The sequence below is a fragment of the Haemorhous mexicanus genome, chromosome 5 (assembly GCF_027477595.1).
Source record: "Haemorhous mexicanus isolate bHaeMex1 chromosome 5, bHaeMex1.pri, whole genome shotgun sequence".
NCBI lineage: Eukaryota > Metazoa > Chordata > Aves > Passeriformes > Fringillidae > Haemorhous > Haemorhous mexicanus.
In genome coordinates this window covers 17525555-17545928 of record NC_082345.1, presented here as the reverse complement: position 1 = coordinate 17545928, position 20374 = coordinate 17525555, and the positions used below count along the sequence as shown (strand labels likewise).

The window sequence follows — 20374 nt, the reverse complement described above, 5'->3', positions numbered from 1 at the left end:
CAAGGTGAAGCTCTCGGGGGGAAAAGGGACTCAAAGAGAGAGGTGGGCGAGTAAGAGCGTCTCCTCTTGTGTGATCCTTGATCTTTGTAGCCAATCAGGTGATCGCCGGAGGCAGTGCCGGGGAGGCTGTTGAGACGACACTGCTGCTGCTGCTGATGGCACAGTGCTGCCACGCAGCGTTTTCCCTTCCCTCTCCGGAGCCCACGTTCTCCCCTCTTTTCCCACCTGCTGAGAGCTGGTCCTCTGCCGCCAGGCGCGAGGCTCACAAGCACAGCTCTGTGCAGGAGAACCTCTTTCACTGCTCATTTTTAAGGATTCGTTTGAGCCAGTGGTGCAGATCCACGTACTGGCTCACTGCCTGGGAGTGGGCAACCGGATCCATCTCCAGGTCGTGGAAGAGATTGCGTGACCGGGCCATTAGGACCTCTGGGGGCAAGCTGATCCCCTGAGGAAGCCTCTGGTTGCCCACAATGAAGTGATTGAGGTGTCTCATTTCCACACATGTGCGCAGGCTCTCGCTGATATCCATCAGCCGCCTCACAAAATGCCTCCTGCGCCACTGTGACGCGGGTAAGACGCTCAGCATGTGCATGACAATGGTCTTGATGGTATAGGTGGAGAAGCCCAAGCCCAGCTGAAGACGAGTGAAGAACTGCAGGCATTTCAGGTGCAAGCTGTCAGGGGGGGCCCGCCTGGCGATGTACCTGAAGAACTTCATCTCGGCCACGGCGTAGCTCTCCGGCCAGATTGTGCTTGAGGTGTGGGCTTGCCTCGGCTGACTGCTGACAAAGACGTCTGAGTTGCCTTGCCGCACCCCAAACAGCAGCTCGATCCGGTAGCTTTCTCTGCCGTTGGTCACCTTCAACTGGCAAGAGCGTCTGGAGGGCAGCAGCACTAAATGCCAACGGTGTGACTCAAGCAAAGCCGGCCAGATTGCTCTCACCAGTTGGTAGAACCAGCGGGCAGTTTTCTCTACGTCCAGGTAGGAGCCCGTGCACAGGGTATGAAGGAGGCTGGGATCCTGACACCTCCTGAGCTCCTCCTCAGGGTGGTGCAGGAAGCACAGCATGTTCTTATCCTGCTGCTCCCTGGTGCAGGTGCACTCCTGCTGCACGCGGACGTGGAAGTTCCTCAGGCGCCTCTGCCCTGCAGTGCCCAGCTCTAGTTGGAAGCTGTGCCCTCGAGGAGGTGTCATGGGTATGAGCACCTGGTACACAACATCCTGCTCACGGGGACTCCAACCTTCGAAGGCACTGCCCACCCCGATAGCTCCTTGCAGCACCGGATAGAAACTGTTGGACAAGACCCGTCGAAAGTAAATTGCAAAATGCTCCGTCAGGGTTCTTGTCCACGTGCATCCTTCCTGCAGGTCCTGCACAGGCCACTGTATGCGCTCCATCACGATCCTTCCAAAGTTATCGGCACGATGGCGGTATTGTTCCACTTCATTTCCAGCATCATTGGCGTTTGCTGCATTTGCAGCCTCATGGCCAACTTCATTCGCAGCACCATCACGTTCTTCATTCGCAGCAGCATTGTCGACCTCCTGGGCCCGGCCGTCATCACTGTCGCTTTCCTCCCCATCCAGGTCACTGTCTCCTTCCTCTTCATTTCCGACATCTTCTTCATTTGCATCCACAATTTCGACTCCCTCTTCATTCCCACCACCATGTCCTTCTTCACGCTCCTCTCTCCTCAGGCTCCTTTTCCTCCCCCAATACCACAGTGCCAGGAGAAGGAGCAGGAGCCCAGCAAGAGCCCAGACCTGCCAGTGCTGCCAGGCAGAGCAGAGCAGGTCTCCCCAGGCCCAGGCACCCTGCTTCAGGACCAGCTGCTCCACCTCCCGCTCCAGACCAATCGTCTCCTCTTCCCGGAGCTTGGCACGCACCTCCGTTCGCAGACGTGTCACCTCGTCCAAGCCATCACCCACGGGCTGTGGGTACGGGACAGCAATTTGCAAGAGCAAGAGCCACAACACCCAGGTATCCATGGTCTGCAGGAGGGTGGAGAGAAGGCCTTGAGAGGGGCTGTGAGGGAGGCAGCTGGCACCGGGGGCAGCAGCGACGGGAATCCCAGGGATCTGGGAGCAGGAAGGACAGGACCCCAGAGAGCTGGCAAGCAGCCAGGCCCGTTCCGCTGCCCCAGCAGCAGCAGCAGCAGCAGCGGCAGGGTGCCCTGCCCAAGACTGTGCCATGAGGGGCTGCTCCTGGATGCAGGAGGAAAAGCCAGCCCCGGGTGCAGCGTTTCTGCCCCGGCCCTTGTCCCCAGCCCGGCCTCCCCGCCACGTGTGCACTCACCGCTTGCCCAAGCAATACGGGGCCAGCGTCACCTGCTGGGGCCTTGCATAGCTGCCCCCAATTGTGACATGGCCCCATGATGTCATGGATGTCACAGTACACCGCAGCCAGCCCAGTCCCGCCCTTTGTCCCCACCCCAGCTCGGACTGTCGGAGGGGCCCTGGGGTGCTGGTTAAGGCAGCCTTTGAGCGAATCTTCTTCAAAGAACCTCTCTTGGTCCTTCTCTTGTCCTTCTTATCAGCTGCCCTCCACTGGCAATCTCATAGATATCAACGTTGGGAGGCAGCCTTGAGCATCACGGAGTCTAAGCCTTGACTCCACGCTGAGCTTCAGCTAAATCTCCGAGTCTCTAAAAGGTGCCCTTTGGTTTCAGGCTCGCTGCTTTTCTGAAGGATGAGCATGACAGCATCCTCTTGCTGCCCCACAAGCACCTGTGGGAGAGCGCTCATTTTTTCTGCTGCAGAAAGTGTTTCCCAGCACAATTACCAGATGCTCTGCATTCCAAAGACGTATTTTGGGCGACCGGTTCCGGATAGATTGGTCTGTCCTTCTGTGCATAAACTGGCACAGCTACACGGACTGCAGTGATGAACCGCCATCTAAGAGTCACAGGCTGGTGTTGTTGGCCTTCCCCCTGATTCCTAGCTACAAATGCTCAACCCCATCAGCACCAGCATTAAGCTCTAGACAGGGGGAACGGCGCCTTTATACATAGAGGGTGGGTGACCCCAGCGCCACTCCTTCCCTTCCTGTGCCTTCTGCGGGGTTATAAAGATATAAAACAGAGGGAGCAGCTGGCCTGAAGGCCTCAGGGTTTTATTTCATCCTCGTTTTATAACGGAAACAGAGGTAATCCTGTAAGTACTTTAATTATAAAACGGAACCAGTGTGGACCACTGGGGAGCAGGCCCGGACCGTTGGGGGACGCCAGCAGCTATTGGCTGTTTGACCGGGTGGCAACTGGTTCAACCAATACGGATGGATTGAGCAGGCAGACATTCAGATCTACAAAGGAAGAGAGCACTCAATGCAAGCTGGTTGCTGTGCATGAACCTTGGTGTGTGTGTATGGTCCCATTCCGGCCTCCGCAATCAAAGGGACAGAGGGGTTCCGTACAGTAGGCAATTCGGCAAGTCTTGTACCTTCCGAGTACCTCAGGCAGTGGGAGAAGAAAGAGGGCGATGGACCTGGGAATTAGGATACAAAAAGGAGGCTGCGCCCTTGTCCTGGGTCTCAACAAATCGAGACACCCCACGGCAAATGTCCCTTGGCCTCTCCCTTTATTCCAATAACATTACAGGACTCCTCTGTGTCTTTCCTGCACGTAACCCCTGGCGTCGTGAAGTTTTTTTCCACACAGGGAGACGCCCTGCTCCTTCAGTGCCCACTCTCCAGCTCTCCTCTGCTTTCTAGCACATCTAGAAGCCCGTGTCCTTGCCGCTGCACGGATCCCCCACGGCTCTCTGCCAGCCGCACTCCAGAGCTCCCAGCTCCAGCTGGCAGGGCCTCAGCGCCCGCCCTGTGGCCTCCCGTCCCGACGGCCACACCAGGCCCTGCTTGCTGCCCTCATGGCGGCACTCCTGGCCCCAAGTGCTCTCCAAGGCCTTCTCCGGGGGCACCTTCCTGCGGCCTTTCAGTCCCTGCACCAGGCCCAGCAGGGACCTGGGAGGGGCTGTGGTGTGGACAAGGGCCTGCAGGGACAGCACCAGGCCCAGTGGCTTCCCACCGACAGCGGGCAGGCTTGGGCTGGAGATGCGCAAGACATTCTTGCCTCTCAGGCTGCTGAGGCCCTGGCCCACGCTGCTGCCCACAGCAGCTGAGGCTGCCCCATCCCGGGCAGTGTTGCAGGCCAGGCTGGGCGGGGCTTGGAGCAACCGGGCCTAGTGGAAGGTCTCCCTGCCCTTGGCAGCAAGGTTGCAGCCAGACCATTTTTAAGGACCCTTCCAAGGCAGGCTCTTCTGGCAGCCTGTGATCACAGGGGCCGAGGGCAGCTGGGCCTAATTTCTGATTAGAACCAATTCAGCACTGCAAGTTTGGCTAATTTCAAGGAGATTCTTCACAAGCCCAGATTCGCAACTTGTGACTTTAACCTCTACTATAGGCCTGGCTGAGATTACAATAAAGTCTTGCACAATCTAGCTTCTGGAATACTGTAGTTTATTGAATCAAGAGCCACGAACTTTCTAGGTTGCTACTCCTAAAAGCACTAACTACAGAGCACAATGCTTTGTCCCCAGCAGACAGAGACACGATCTATGGCCTTACTTCTACATTACAAACAATTCCTACGTGCGATATGTAACGGTATAATAGTTATGTATGTTATAAAGGTATCAATTTTATGAAAATCTTTTCCAGATATAAATGCCCTAAGAGCGTTAGTATGTATTGCAACTTAGAGTGACACTAAATACTGGCTATGTGCTATTCTAAAACCAAAATTACATATTTGACTCTACAGAATCATTTCTTACCATGATATCATAGTTACATCATTCGTACCCTTGATACTATTTATATTATTCTATTGGCTTTTAGTAGATTTTACTATTATATACGATAATTGATAACCTTTCTAGCATATCTTATGTATACATAGATAGATAGATAGATAGACAGATAGACAGATAGATAGATAGACAGATAGTTACATAGATACATAGATACATAGATAGATGGATCCACATTAACAGTCTAGATCTTTACGTATACAAAATATCAGGTCAGCTCCAACACAGTTGCTACAATGCTGACCTGAAGGATTCCCATGCGGGAACAAGGAGAAACAACGTCCACTGACGGATCCCAAACATTGCCCGGGAGTCTCTCTCCCCAGACAGAGTCAAGAAGCTCGACCCGAACGCAATCCTTTGTGGTGCACGGCGCGAAGACCTGCCTGGAGCACCCCTGAAGCAAATGATGCCACCAGTGGTCCTTTCAAACATTCCCTCGTCAGGCCTTCTGAGATCGGCTTCTTTGCACAAGGTGAAGCTCTCGGGGGGAAAAGGGACTCAAAGAGAGAGGTGGGCGAGTAAGAGCGTCTCCTCTTGTGTGATCCTTGATCTTTGTAGCCAATCAGGTGATCGCCGGAGGCAGTGCCGGGGAGGCTGTTGAGACGACACTGCTGCTGCTGCTGATGGCACAGTGCTGCCACGCAGCGTTTTCCCTTCCCTCTCCGGAGCCCACGTTCTCCCCTCTTTTCCCACCTGCTGAGAGCTGGTCCTCTGCCGCCAGGCGCGAGGCTCACAAGCACAGCTCTGTGCAGGAGAACCTCTTTCACTGCTCATTTTTAAGGATTCGTTTGAGCCAGTGGTGCAGATCCACGTACTGGCTCACTGCCTGGGAGTGGGCAACCGGATCCATCTCCAGGTCGTGGAAGAGATTGCGTGACCGGGCCATTAGGACCTCTGGGGGCAAGCTGATCCCCTGAGGAAGCCTCTGGTTGCCCACAATGAAGTGATTGAGGTGTCTCATTTCCACACATGTGCGCAGGCTCTCGCTGATATCCATCAGCCGCCTCACAAAATGCCTCCTGCGCCACTGTGACGCGGGTAAGACGCTCAGCATGTGCATGACAATGGTCTTGATGGTATAGGTGGAGAAGCCCAAGCCCAGCTGAAGACGAGTGAAGAACTGCAGGCATTTCAGGTGCAAGCTGTCAGGGGGGGCCCGCCTGGCGATGTACCTGAAGAACTTCATCTCGGCCACGGCGTAGCTCTCCGGCCAGATTGTGCTTGAGGTGTGGGCTTGCCTCGGCTGACTGCTGACAAAGACGTCTGAGTTGCCTTGCCGCACCCCAAACAGCAGCTCGATCCGGTAGCTTTCTCTGCCGTTGGTCACCTTCAACTGGCAAGAGCGTCTGGAGGGCAGCAGCACTAAATGCCAACGGTGTGACTCAAGCAAAGCCGGCCAGATTGCTCTCACCAGTTGGTAGAACCAGCGGGCAGTTTTCTCTACGTCCAGGTAGGAGCCCGTGCACAGGGTATGAAGGAGGCTGGGATCCTGACACCTCCTGAGCTCCTCCTCAGGGTGGTGCAGGAAGCACAGCATGTTCTTATCCTGCTGCTCCCTGGTGCAGGTGCACTCCTGCTGCACGCGGACGTGGAAGTTCCTCAGGCGCCTCTGCCCTGCAGTGCCCAGCTCTAGTTGGAAGCTGTGCCCTCGAGGAGGTGTCATGGGTATGAGCACCTGGTACACAACATCCTGCTCACGGGGACTCCAACCTTCGAAGGCACTGCCCACCCCGATAGCTCCTTGCAGCACCGGATAGAAACTGTTGGACAAGACCCGTCGAAAGTAAATTGCAAAATGCTCCGTCAGGGTTCTTGTCCACGTGCATCCTTCCTGCAGGTCCTGCACAGGCCACTGTATGCGCTCCATCACGATCCTTCCAAAGTTATCGGCACGATGGCGGTATTGTTCCACTTCATTTCCAGCATCATTGGCGTTTGCTGCATTTGCAGCCTCATGGCCAACTTCATTCGCAGCACCATCACGTTCTTCATTCGCAGCAGCATTGTCGACCTCCTGGGCCCGGCCGTCATCACTGTCGCTTTCCTCCCCATCCAGGTCACTGTCTCCTTCCTCTTCATTTCCGACATCTTCTTCATTTGCATCCACAATTTCGACTCCCTCTTCATTCCCACCACCATGTCCTTCTTCACGCTCCTCTCTCCTCAGGCTCCTTTTCCTCCCCCAATACCACAGTGCCAGGAGAAGGAGCAGGAGCCCAGCAAGAGCCCAGACCTGCCAGTGCTGCCAGGCAGAGCAGAGCAGGTCTCCCCAGGCCCAGGCACCCTGCTTCAGGACCAGCTGCTCCACCTCCCGCTCCAGACCAATCGTCTCCTCTTCCCGGAGCTTGGCACGCACCTCCGTTCGCAGACGTGTCACCTCGTCCAAGCCATCACCCACGGGCTGTGGGTACGGGACAGCAATTTGCAAGAGCAAGAGCCACAACACCCAGGTATCCATGGTCTGCAGGAGGGTGGAGAGAAGGCCTTGAGAGGGGCTGTGAGGGAGGCAGCTGGCACCGGGGGCAGCAGCGACGGGAATCCCAGGGATCTGGGAGCAGGAAGGACAGGACCCCAGAGAGCTGGCAAGCAGCCAGGCCCGTTCCGCTGCCCCAGCAGCAGCAGCGGCAGCAGCGGCAGGGTGCCCTGCCCAAGACTGTGCCATGAGGGGCTGCTCCTGGATGCAGGAGGAAAAGCCAGCCCCGGGTGCAGCGTTTCTGCCCCGGCCCTTGTCCCCAGCCCGGCCTCCCCGCCACGTGTGCACTCACCGCTTGCCCAAGCAATACGGGGCCAGCGTCACCTGCTGGGGCCTTGCATAGCTGCCCCCAATTGTGACATGGCCCCATGATGTCATGGATGTCACAGTACACCGCAGCCAGCCCAGTCCCGCCCTTTGTCCCCACCCCAGCTCGGACTGTCGGAGGGGCCCTGGGGTGCTGGTTAAGGCAGCCTTTGAGCGAATCTTCTTCAAAGAACCTCTCTTGGTCCTTCTCTTGTCCTTCTTATCAGCTGCCCTCCACTGGCAATCTCATAGATATCAACGTTGGGAGGCAGCCTTGAGCATCACGGAGTCTAAGCCTTGACTCCACGCTGAGCTTCAGCTAAATCTCCGAGTCTCTAAAAGGTGCCCTTTGGTTTCAGGCTCGCTGCTTTTCTGAAGGATGAGCATGACAGCATCCTCTTGCTGCCCCACAAGCACCTGTGGGAGAGCGCTCATTTTTTCTGCTGCAGAAAGTGTTTCCCAGCACAATTACCAGATGCTCTGCATTCCAAAGACGTATTTTGGGCGACCGGTTCCGGATAGATTGGTCTGTCCTTCTGTGCATAAACTGGCACAGCTACACGGACTGCAGTGATGAACCGCCATCTAAGAGTCACAGGCTGGTGTTGTTGGCCTTCCCCCTGATTCCTAGCTACAAATGCTCAACCCCATCAGCACCAGCATTAAGCTCTAGACAGGGGGAACGGCGCCTTTATACATAGAGGGTGGGTGACCCCAGCGCCACTCCTTCCCTTCCTGTGCCTTCTGCGGGGTTATAAAGATATAAAACAGAGGGAGCAGCTGGCCTGAAGGCCTCAGGGTTTTATTTCATCCTCGTTTTATAACGGAAACAGAGGTAATCCTGTAAGTACTTTAATTATAAAACGGAACCAGTGTGGACCACTGGGGAGCAGGCCCGGACCGTTGGGGGACGCCAGCAGCTATTGGCTGTTTGACCGGGTGGCAACTGGTTCAACCAATACGGATGGATTGAGCAGGCAGACATTCAGATCTACAAAGGAAGAGAGCACTCAATGCAAGCTGGTTGCTGTGCATGAACCTTGGTGTGTGTGTATGGTCCCATTCCGGCCTCCGCAATCAAAGGGACAGAGGGGTTCCGTACAGTAGGCAATTCGGCAAGTCTTGTACCTTCCGAGTACCTCAGGCAGTGGGAGAAGAAAGAGGGCGATGGACCTGGGAATTAGGATACAAAAAGGAGGCTGCGCCCTTGTCCTGGGTCTCAACAAATCGAGACACCCCACGGCAAATGTCCCTTGGCCTCTCCCTTTATTCCAATAACATTACAGGACTCCTCTGTGTCTTTCCTGCACGTAACCCCTGGCGTCGTGAAGTTTTTTTCCACACAGGGAGACGCCCTGCTCCTTCAGTGCCCACTCTCCAGCTCTCCTCTGCTTTCTAGCACATCTAGAAGCCCGTGTCCTTGCCGCTGCACGGATCCCCCACGGCTCTCTGCCAGCCGCACTCCAGAGCTCCCAGCTCCAGCTGGCAGGGCCTCAGCGCCCGCCCTGTGGCCTCCCGTCCCGACGGCCACACCAGGCCCTGCTTGCTGCCCTCATGGCGGCACTCCTGGCCCCAAGTGCTCTCCAAGGCCTTCTCCGGGGGCACCTTCCTGCGGCCTTTCAGTCCCTGCACCAGGCCCAGCAGGGACCTGGGAGGGGCTGTGGTGTGGACAAGGGCCTGCAGGGACAGCACCAGGCCCAGTGGCTTCCCACCGACAGCGGGCAGGCTTGGGCTGGAGATGCGCAAGACATTCTTGCCTCTCAGGCTGCTGAGGCCCTGGCCCACGCTGCTGCCCACAGCAGCTGAGGCTGCCCCATCCCGGGCAGTGTTGCAGGCCAGGCTGGGCGGGGCTTGGAGCAACCGGGCCTAGCGGAAGGTCTCCCTGCCCTTGGCAGCAAGGTTGCAGCCAGACCATTTTTAAGGACCCTTCCAAGGCAGGCTCTTCTGGCAGCCTGTGATCACAGGGGCCGAGGGCAGCTGGGCCTAATTTCTGATTAGAACCAATTCAGCACTGCAAGTTTGGCTAATTTCAAGGAGATTCTTCACAAGCCCAGATTCGCAACTTGTGACTTTAACCTCTACTATAGGCCTGGCTGAGATTACAATAAAGTCTTGCACAATCTAGCTTCTGGAATACTGTAGTTTATTGAATCAAGAGCCACGAACTTTCTAGGTTGCTACTCCTAAAAGCACTAACTACAGAGCACAATGCTTTGTCCCCAGCAGACAGAGACACGATCTATGGCCTTACTTCTACATTACAAACAATTCCTACGTGCGATATGTAACGGTATAATAGTTATGTATGTTATAAAGGTATCAATTTTATGAAAATCTTTTCCAGATATAAATGCCCTAAGAACGTTAGTATGTATTGCAACTTAGAGTGACACTAAATACTGGCTATGTGCTATTCTAAAACCAAAATTACATATTTGACTCTACAGAATCATTTCTTACCATGATATCATAGTTACATCATTCGTACCCTTGATACTATTTATATTATTCTATTGGCTTTTAGTAGATTTTACTATTATATACGATAATTGATAACCTTTCTAGCATATCTTATGTATACATAGATAGATAGATAGATAGACAGATAGACAGATAGATAGATAGACAGATAGTTACATAGATACATAGATACATAGATAGATGGATCCACATTATCAGTCTAGATCTTTACGTATACAAAATATCAGGTCAGCTCCAACACAGTTGCTACAATGCTGACCTGAAGGATTCCCATGCGGGAACAAGGAGAAACACCGTCCACTGACGGATCCCAAACATTGCCCGGGAGTCTCTCTCCCCAGACAGAGTCAAGAAGCTCGACCCGAACGCAATCCTTTGTGGTGCACGGCGCGAAGACCTGCCTGGAGCACCCCTGAAGCAAATGATGCCACCAGTGGTCCTTTCAAACATTCCCTCGTCAGGCCTTCTGAGATCGGCTTCTTTGCACAAGGTGAAGCTCTCGGGGGGAAAAGGGACTCAAAGAGAGAGGTGGGCGAGTAAGAGCGTCTCCTCTTGTGTGATCCTTGATCTTTGTAGCCAATCAGGTGATCGCCGGAGGCAGTGCCGGGGAGGCTGTTGAGACGACACTGCTGCTGCTGCTGATGGCACAGTGCTGCCACGCAGCGTTTTCCCTTCCCTCTCCGGAGCCCACGTTCTCCCCTCTTTTCCCACCTGCTGAGAGCTGGTCCTCTGCCGCCAGGCGCGAGGCTCACAAGCACAGCTCTGTGCAGGAGAACCTCTTTCACTGCTCATTTTTAAGGATTCGTTTGAGCCAGTGGTGCAGATCCACGTACTGGCTCACTGCCTGGGAGTGGGCAACCGGATCCATCTCCAGGTCGTGGAAGAGATTGCGTGACCGGGCCATTAGGACCTCTGGGGGCAAGCTGATCCCCTGAGGAAGCCTCTGGTTGCCCACAATGAAGTGATTGAGGTGTCTCATTTCCACACATGTGCGCAGGCTCTCGCTGATATCCATCAGCCGCCTCACAAAATGCCTCCTGCGCCACTGTGACGCGGGTAAGACGCTCAGCATGTGCATGACAATGGTCTTGATGGTATAGGTGGAGAAGCCCAAGCCCAGCTGAAGACGAGTGAAGAACTGCAGGCATTTCAGGTGCAAGCTGTCAGGGGGGGCCCGCCTGGCGATGTACCTGAAGAACTTCATCTCGGCCACGGCGTAGCTCTCCGGCCAGATTGTGCTTGAGGTGTGGGCTTGCCTCGGCTGACTGCTGACAAAGACGTCTGAGTTGCCTTGCCGCACCCCAAACAGCAGCTCGATCCGGTAGCTTTCTCTGCCGTTGGTCACCTTCAACTGGCAAGAGCGTCTGGAGGGCAGCAGCACTAAATGCCAACGGTGTGACTCAAGCAAAGCCGGCCAGATTGCTCTCACCAGTTGGTAGAACCAGCGGGCAGTTTTCTCTACGTCCAGGTAGGAGCCCGTGCACAGGGTATGAAGGAGGCTGGGATCCTGACACCTCCTGAGCTCCTCCTCAGGGTGGTGCAGGAAGCACAGCATGTTCTTATCCTGCTGCTCCCTGGTGCAGGTGCACTCCTGCTGCACGCGGACGTGGAAGTTCCTCAGGCGCCTCTGCCCTGCAGTGCCCAGCTCTAGTTGGAAGCTGTGCCCTCGAGGAGGTGTCATGGGTATGAGCACCTGGTACACAACATCCTGCTCACGGGGACTCCAACCTTCGAAGGCACTGCCCACCCCGATAGCTCCTTGCAGCACCGGATAGAAACTGTTGGACAAGACCCGTCGAAAGTAAATTGCAAAATGCTCCGTCAGGGTTCTTGTCCACGTGCATCCTTCCTGCAGGTCCTGCACAGGCCACTGTATGCGCTCCATCACGATCCTTCCAAAGTTATCGGCACGATGGCGGTATTGTTCCACTTCATTTCCAGCATCATTGGCGTTTGCTGCATTTGCAGTCTCATGGCCAACTTCATTCGCAGCACCATCACGTTCTTCATTCGCAGCAGCATTGTCGACCTCCTGGGCCCGGCCGTCATCACTGTCGCTTTCCTCCCCATCCAGGTCACTGTCTCCTTCCTCTTCATTTCCGACATCTTCTTCATTTGCATCCACAATTTCGACTCCCTCTTCATTCCCACCACCATGTCCTTCTTCACGCTCCTCTCTCCTCAGGCTCCTTTTCCTCCCCCAATACCACAGTGCCAGGAGAAGGAGCAGGAGCCCAGCAAGAGCCCAGACCTGCCAGTGCTGCCAGGCAGAGCAGAGCAGGTCTCCCCAGGCCCAGGCACCCTGCTTCAGGACCAGCTGCTCCACCTCCCGCTCCAGACCAATCGTCTCCTCTTCCCGGAGCTTGGCACGCACCTCCGTTCGCAGACGTGTCACCTCGTCCAAGCCATCACCCACGGGCTGTGGGTACGGGACAGCAATTTGCAAGAGCAAGAGCCACAACACCCAGGTATCCATGGTCTGCAGGAGGGTGGAGAGAAGGCCTTGAGAGGGGCTGTGAGGGAGGCAGCTGGCACCGGGGGCAGCAGCGACGGGAATCCCAGGGATCTGGGAGCAGGAAGGACAGGACCCCAGAGAGCTGGCAAGCAGCCAGGCCCGTTCCGCTGCCCCAGCAGCAGCAGCGGCAGCAGCGGCAGGGTGCCCTGCCCAAGACTGTGCCATGAGGGGCTGCTCCTGGATGCAGGAGGAAAAGCCAGCCCCGGGTGCAGCGTTTCTGCCCCGGCCCTTGTCCCCAGCCCGGCCTCCCCGCCACGTGTGCACTCACCGCTTGCCCAAGCAATACGGGGCCAGCGTCACCTGCTGGGGCCTTGCATAGCTGCCCCCAATTGTGACATGGCCCCATGATGTCATGGATGTCACAGTACACCGCAGCCAGCCCAGTCCCGCCCTTTGTCCCCACCCCAGCTCGGACTGTCGGAGGGGCCCTGGGGTGCTGGTTAAGGCAGCCTTTGAGCGAATCTTCTTCAAAGAACCTCTCTTGGTCCTTCTCTTGTCCTTCTTATCAGCTGCCCTCCACTGGCAATCTCATAGATATCAACGTTGGGAGGCAGCCTTGAGCATCACGGAGTCTAAGCCTTGACTCCACGCTGAGCTTCAGCTAAATCTCCGAGTCTCTAAAAGGTGCCCTTTGGTTTCAGGCTCGCTGCTTTTCTGAAGGATGAGCATGACAGCATCCTCTTGCTGCCCCACAAGCACCTGTGGGAGAGCGCTCATTTTTTCTGCTGCAGAAAGTGTTTCCCAGCACAATTACCAGATGCTCTGCATTCCAAAGACGTATTTTGGGCGACCGGTTCCGGATAGATTGGTCTGTCCTTCTGTGCATAAACTGGCACAGCTACACGGACTGCAGTGATGAACCGCCATCTAAGAGTCACAGGCTGGTGTTGTTGGCCTTCCCCCTGATTCCTAGCTACAAATGCTCAACCCCATCAGCACCAGCATTAAGCTCTAGACAGGGGGAACGGCGCCTTTATACATAGAGGGTGGGTGACCCCAGCGCCACTCCTTCCCTTCCTGTGCCTTCTGCGGGGTTATAAAGATATAAAACAGAGGGAGCAGCTGGCCTGAAGGCCTCAGGGTTTTATTTCATCCTCGTTTTATAACGGAAACAGAGGTAATCCTGTAAGTACTTTAATTATAAAACGGAACCAGTGTGGACCACTGGGGAGCAGGCCCGGACCGTTGGGGGACGCCAGCAGCTATTGGCTGTTTGACCGGGTGGCAACTGGTTCAACCAATACGGATGGATTGAGCAGGCAGACATTCAGATCTACAAAGGAAGAGAGCACTCAATGCAAGCTGGTTGCTGTGCATGAACCTTGGTGTGTGTGTATGGTCCCATTCCGGCCTCCGCAATCAAAGGGACAGAGGGGTTCCGTACAGTAGGCAATTCGGCAAGTCTTGTACCTTCCGAGTACCTCAGGCAGTGGGAGAAGAAAGAGGGCGATGGACCTGGGAATTAGGATACAAAAAGGAGGCTGCGCCCTTGTCCTGGGTCTCAACAAATCGAGACACCCCACGGCAAATGTCCCTTGGCCTCTCCCTTTATTCCAATAACATTACAGGACTCCTCTGTGTCTTTCCTGCACGTAACCCCTGGCGTCGTGAAGTTTTTTTCCACACAGGGAGACGCCCTGCTCCTTCAGTGCCCACTCTCCAGCTCTCCTCTGCTTTCTAGCACATCTAGAAGCCCGTGTCCTTGCCGCTGCACGGATCCCCCACGGCTCTCTGCCAGCCGCACTCCAGAGCTCCCAGCTCCAGCTGGCAGGGCCTCAGCGCCCGCCCTGTGGCCTCCCGTCCCGACGGCCACACCAGGCCCTGCTTGCTGCCCTCATGGCGGCACTCCTGGCCCCAAGTGCTCTCCAAGGCCTTCTCCGGGGGCACCTTCCTGCGGCCTTTCAGTCCCTGCACCAGGCCCAGCAGGGACCTGGGAGGGGCTGTGGTGTGGACAAGGGCCTGCAGGGACAGCACCAGGCCCAGTGGCTTCCCACCGACAGCGGGCAGGCTTGGGCTGGAGATGCGCAAGACATTCTTGCCTCTCAGGCTGCTGAGGCCCTGGCCCACGCTGCTGCCCACAGCAGCTGAGGCTGCCCCATCCCGGGCAGTGTTGCAGGCCAGGCTGGGCGGGGCTTGGAGCAACCGGGCCTAGTGGAAGGTCTCCCTGCCCTTGGCAGCAAGGTTGCAGCCAGACCATTTTTAAGGACCCTTCCAAGGCAGGCTCTTCTGGCAGCCTGTGATCACAGGGGCCGAGGGCAGCTGGGCCTAATTTCTGATTAGAACCAATTCAGCACTGCAAGTTTGGCTAATTTCAAGGAGATTCTTCACAAGCCCAGATTCGCAACTTGTGACTTTAACCTCTACTATAGGCCTGGCTGAGATTACAATAAAGTCTTGCACAATCTAGCTTCTGGAATACTGTAGTTTATTGAATCAAGAGCCACGAACTTTCTAGGTTGCTACTCCTAAAAGCACTAACTACAGAGCACAATGCTTTGTCCCCAGCAGACAGAGACACGATCTATGGCCTTACTTCTACATTACAAACAATTCCTACGTGCGATATGTAACGGTATAATAGTTATGTATGTTATAAAGGTATCAATTTTATGAAAATCTTTTCCAGATATAAATGCCCTAAGAGCGTTAGTATGTATTGCAACTTAGAGTGACACTAAATACTGGCTATGTGCTATTCTAAAACCAAAATTACATATTTGACTCTACAGAATCATTTCTTACCATGATATCATAGTTACATCATTCGTACCCTTGATACTATTTATATTATTCTATTGGCTTTTAGTAGATTTTACTATTATATACGATAATTGATAACCTTTCTAGCATATCTTATGTATACATAGATAGATAGATAGATAGACAGATAGACAGATAGATAGATAGACAGATAGTTACATAGATACATAGATACATAGATAGATGGATCCACATTAACAGTCTAGATCTTTACATATACAAAATATCAGGTCAGCTCCAACACAGTTGCTACAATGCTGACCTGAAGGATTCCCATGCGGGAACAAGGAGAAACAACGTCCACTGACGGATCCCAAACATTGCCCGGGAGTCTCTCTCCCCAGACAGAGTCAAGAAGCTCGACCCGAACGCAATCCTTTGTGGTGCACGGCGCGAAGACCTGCCTGGAGCACCCCTGAAGCAAATGATGCCACCAGTGGTCCTTTCAAACATTCCCTCGTCAGGCCTTCTGAGATCGGCTTCTTTGCACAAGGTGAAGCTCTCGGGGGGAAAAGGGACTCAAAGAGAGAGGTGGGCGAGTAAGAGCGTCTCCTCTTGTGTGATCCTTGATCTTTGTAGCCAATCAGGTGATCGCCGGAGGCAGTGCCGGGGAGGCTGTTGAGACGACACTGCTGCTGCTGCTGATGGCACAGTGCTGCCACGCAGCGTTTTCCCTTCCCTCTCCGGAGCCCACGTTCTCCCCTCTTTTCCCACCTGCTGAGAGCTGGTCCTCTGCCGCCAGGCGCAAGGCTCACAAGCACAGCTCTGTGCAGGAGAACCTCTTTCACTGCTCATTTTTAAGGATTCGTTTGAGCCAGTGGTGCAGATCCACGTACTGGCTCACTGCCTGGGAGTGGGCAACCGGATCCATCTCCAGGTCGTGGAAGAGATTGCGTGACCGGGCCATTAGGACCTCTGGGGGCAAGCTGATCCCCTGAGGAAGCCTCTGGTTGCCCACAATGAAGTGATTGAGGTGTCTCATTTCCACACATGTGCGCAGGCTCTCGCTGATATCCATCAGCCGCCTCACAAAATGCCTCCTGCGCCACTGTGACGCGGGTAAGACGCTCAGCATGTGCATGACAATGGTCTTGATGGTATAGGTGGAGAAGCCCAAGCCCAGCTGAAGACGAGTGAAGAACTGCAGGCATTTCAGGTGCAAGCTGTCAGGGGGGGCCCGCCTGGCGATGTACCTGAAGAACTTCATCTCGGCCACGGCGTAGCTCTCCGGCCAGATTGTGCTTGAGGTGTGGGCTTGCCTCGGCTGACTGCTGACAAAGACGTCTGAGTTGCCTTGCCGCACCCCAAACAGCAGCTCGATCCGGTAGCTTTCTCTGCCGTTGGTCACCTTCAACTGGCAAGAGCGTCTGGAGGGCAGCAGCACTAAATGCCAACGGTGTGACTCAAGCAAAGCCGGCCAGATTGCTCTCACCAGTTGGTAGAACCAGCGGGCAGTTTTCTCCACGTCCAGGTAGGAGCCCGTGCACAGGGTATGAAGGAGGCTGGGATCCTGACACCTCCTGAGCTCCTCCTCAGGGTGGTGCAGGAAGCACAGCATGTTCTTATCCTGCTGCTCCCTGGTGCAGGTGCACTCCTGCTGCACGCGGACGTGGAAGTTCCTCAGGCGCCTCTGCCCTGCAGTGCCCAGCTCTAGGTGGAAGCTGTGCCCTCGAGGAGGTGTCATGGGTATGAGCACCTGGTACACAACATCCTGCTCACGGGGACTCCAACCTTCGAAGGCACTGCCCACCCCGATAGCTCCTTGCAGCACCGGATAGAAACTGTTGGACAAGACCCGTCGAAAGTAAATTGCAAAATGCTCCATCAGGGTTCTTGTCCATGTGCATCCTTCCTGCAGGTCCTGCACAGGCCACTGTATGCGCTCCATCACGATCCTTCCAAAGTTATCGGCACGATGGCGGTATTGTTCCACTTCATTTCCAGCATCATTGGCGTTTGCTGCATTTGCAGCCTCATGGCCAACTTCATTCGCAGCACCATCACGTTCTTCATTCGCAGCAGCATTGTCGACCTCCTGGGCCCGGCCATCATCACTGTCGCTTTCCTCCCCATCCAGGTCACTGTCTCCTTCCTCTTCATTTCCGACATCTTCTTCATTTGCATCCACAATTTCGACTCCCTCTTCATTCCCACCACCATGTCCTTCTTCACGCTCCTCTCTCCTCAGGCTCCTTTTCCTCCCCCAATACCACAGTGCCAGGAGAAGGAGCAGGAGCCCAGCAAGAGCCCAGACCTGCCAGTGCTGCCAGGCAGAGCAGAGCAGGTCTCCCCAGGCCCAGGCACCCTGCTTCAGGACCAGCTGCTCCACCTCCCGCTCCAGACCAATCGTCTCCTCTTCCCGGAGCTTGGCACGCACCTCCGTTCGCAAACGTGTCACCTCGTCCAAGCCATCACCCACGGGCTGTGGGTACGGGACAGCAATTTGCAAGAGCAAGAGCCACAACACCCAGGTATCCATGGTCTGCAGGAGGGTGGAGAGAAAGCCTTGAGAGGGGCTGTGAGGGAGGCAGCTGGCACCGGGGGCAGCAGCGACGGGAATCCCAGGGATCTGGGAGCAGGAAGGACAGGACCCCAGAGAGCTGGCAAGCAGCCAGGCCCGTTCCGCTGCCCCAGCAGCAGCAGCGGCAGCAGCGGCAGGGTGCCCTGCCCAAGACTGTGCCATGAGGGGCTGCTCCTGGATGCAGGAGGAAAAGCCAGCCCCGGGTGCAGCGTTTCTGCCCCGGCCCTTGTCCCCAGCCCAGCCTCCCCGCCACGTGTGCACTCACCGCTTGCCCAAGCAATACGGGGCCAGCGTCACCTGCTGGGGCCTTGCATAGCTGCCCCCAATTGTGACATGGCCCCATGATGTCATGGATGTCACAGTACACCGCAGCCAGCCCAGCCCCGCCCTTTGTCCCCACCCCAGCTCGGACTGTCGGAGGGGCCCTGGGGTGCTGGTTAAGGCAGCCTTTGAGCGAATCTTCTTCAAAGAACCTCTCTTGGTCCTTCTCTTGTCCTTCTTATCAGCTGCCCTCCACTGGCAATCTCATAGATATCAACGTTGGGAGGCAGCCTTGAGCATCACGGAGTCTAAGCCTTGACTCCACGCTGAGCTTCAGCTAAATCTCCGAGTCTCTAAAAGGTGCCCTTTGGTTTCAGGCTCGCTGCTTTTCTGAAGGATGAGCATGACAGCATCCTCTTGCTGCCCCACAAGCACCTGTGGGAGAGCGCTCATTTTTTCTGCTGCAGAAAGTGTTTCCCAGCACAATTACCAGATGCTCTGCATTCCAAAGACGTATTTTGGGCGACCGGTTCCGGATAGATTGGTCTGTCCTTCTGTGCATAAACTGGCACAGCTACACGGACTGCAGTGACGAACCGCCATCTAAGAGTCACAGGCTGGTGTTGTTGGCCTTCCCCCTGATTCCTAGCTACAAATGCTCAACCCCATCAGCACCAGCATTAAGCTCTAGACAGGGGGAACGGCGCCTTTATACATAGAGGGTGGGTGACCCCAGCGCCACTCCTTCCCTTCCTGTGCCTTCTGCGGGGTTATAAAGATATAAAACAGAGGGAGCAGCTGGCCTGAAGGCCTCAGGGTTTTATTTCATCCTCGTTTTATAACGGAAACAGAGGTAATCCTGTAAGTACTTTAATTATAAAACGGAACCAGTGTGGACCACTGGGGAGCAGGCCCGGACCGTTGGGGGACGCCAGCAGCTATTGGCTGTTTGACCGGGTGGCAACTGGTTCAACCAATACGGATGGATTGAGCAGGCAGACATTCAGATCTACAAAGGAAGAGAGCACTCAATGCAAGCTGGTTGCTGTGCATGAACCTTGGTGTGTGTGTATGGTCCCATTCCGGCCTCCGCAATCAAAGGGACAGAGGGGTTCCGTACAGTAGGCAATTCGGCAAGTCTTGTACCTTCCGAGTACCTCAGGCAGTGGGAGAAGAAAGAGGGCGATGGACCTGGGAATTAGGATACAAAAAGGAGGCTGCGCCCTTGTCCTGGGTCTCAACAAATCGAGACACCCCACGGCAAATGTCCCTTGGCCTCTCCCTTTATTCCAATAACATTACAGGACTCCTCTGTGTCTTTCCTGCACGTAACCCCTGGCGTCGTGAAGTTTTTTTCCACACAGGGAGACGCCCTGCTCCTTCAGTGCCCACTCTCCAGCTCTCCTCTGCTTTCTAGCACATCTAGAAGCCCGTGTCCTTGCCGCTGCACGGATCCCCCACGGCTCTCTGCCAGCCGCACTCCAGAGCTCCCAGCTCCAGCTGGCAGGGCCTCAGCGCCCGCCCTGTGGCCTCCCGTCCCGACGGCCACACCAGGCCCTGCTTGCTGCCCTCATGGCGGCACTCCTGGCCCCAAGTGCTCTCCAAGGCCTTCTCCGGGGGCACCTTCCTGCGGCCTTTCAGTCCCTGCACCAGGCCCAGCAGGGACCTGGGAGGGGCTGTGGTGTGGACAAGGGCCTGCAGGGACAGCACCAGGCCCAGTGGCTTCCCACCGACAGCGGGCAGGCTTGGGCTGGAGATGCGCAAGACATTCTTGCCTCTCAGGCTGCTGAGGCCCTGGCCCACGCTGCTGCCCACAGCAGCTGAGGCTGCCCCATCCCGGGCAGTGTTGCAGGCCAGGCTGGGCGGGGCTTGGAGCAACCGGGCCTAGTGGAAGGTCTCCCTGCCCTTGGCAGCAAGGTTGCAGCCAGACCATTTTTAAGGACCCTTCCAAGGCAGGCTCTTCTGGCAGCCTGTGATCACAGGGGCCGAGGGCAGCTGGGCCTAATTTCTGATTAGAACCAATTCAGCACTGCAAGTTTGGCTAATTTCAAGGAGATTCTTCACAAGCCCAGATTCGCAACTTGTGACTTTAACCTCTACTATAGGCCTGGCTGAGATTACAATAAAGTCTTGCACAATCTAGCTTCTGGAATACTGTAGTTTATTGAATCAAGAGCCACGAACTTTCTAGGTTGCTACTCCTAAAAGCACTAACTACAGAGCACAATGCTTTGTCCCCAGCAGACA

At 55.4% G+C, this 20374-nt stretch overlaps 4 protein-coding genes across 4 annotated transcripts in view; all 4 read right to left on the bottom strand.

Annotated features, from left to right (window-relative positions):
- Positions 1-295: 295 nt before the first annotated feature.
- LOC132328151 (inositol 1,4,5-trisphosphate receptor-interacting protein-like 1) lies at positions 296-1990 on the bottom strand. Its single transcript, XM_059847910.1, has one exon. It carries the CDS (start codon positions 1988-1990, stop codon positions 296-298), a length of 1695 nt encoding a protein of 564 aa, XP_059703893.1.
- A 3583-nt stretch (positions 1991-5573) lies between these two features.
- LOC132328056 (inositol 1,4,5-trisphosphate receptor-interacting protein-like 1) lies at positions 5574-7268 on the bottom strand. The gene has a single exon (XM_059847844.1). The coding sequence runs from the start codon at positions 7266-7268 to the stop codon at positions 5574-5576; it is 1695 nt and encodes a 564-aa protein (XP_059703827.1).
- Positions 7269-10851: 3583 nt separating this feature from the next.
- Positions 10852-12546, bottom strand: LOC132328055 (inositol 1,4,5-trisphosphate receptor-interacting protein-like 1). Its single transcript, XM_059847843.1, has one exon. It carries the CDS (start codon positions 12544-12546, stop codon positions 10852-10854), a length of 1695 nt encoding a protein of 564 aa, XP_059703826.1.
- A 3583-nt stretch (positions 12547-16129) lies between these two features.
- Positions 16130-20374, bottom strand: part of LOC132328054 (inositol 1,4,5-trisphosphate receptor-interacting protein-like 1) — a 4972-nt gene continuing 727 nt past the window's right edge. Inside the window, exon 2 of the mRNA XM_059847842.1 lies at positions 16130-17481. Within this exon, the coding sequence (XP_059703825.1) occupies positions 16130-17481 (1352 nt within the window). The remainder of the gene's footprint in view (positions 17482-20374) is intronic.

Bases quoted from the DNA above. Each gene is read 5' to 3' on its own strand.
- LOC132328056 (XM_059847844.1), bottom strand. From the start codon at position 7,268: ATGGATACCTGGGTGTTGTGGCTCTTGCTCTTGCAAATTGCTGTCCCG.
- LOC132328055 (XM_059847843.1), bottom strand. From the start codon at position 12,546: ATGGATACCTGGGTGTTGTGGCTCTTGCTCTTGCAAATTGCTGTCCCG.
- LOC132328151 (XM_059847910.1), bottom strand. From the start codon at position 1,990: ATGGATACCTGGGTGTTGTGGCTCTTGCTCTTGCAAATTGCTGTCCCG.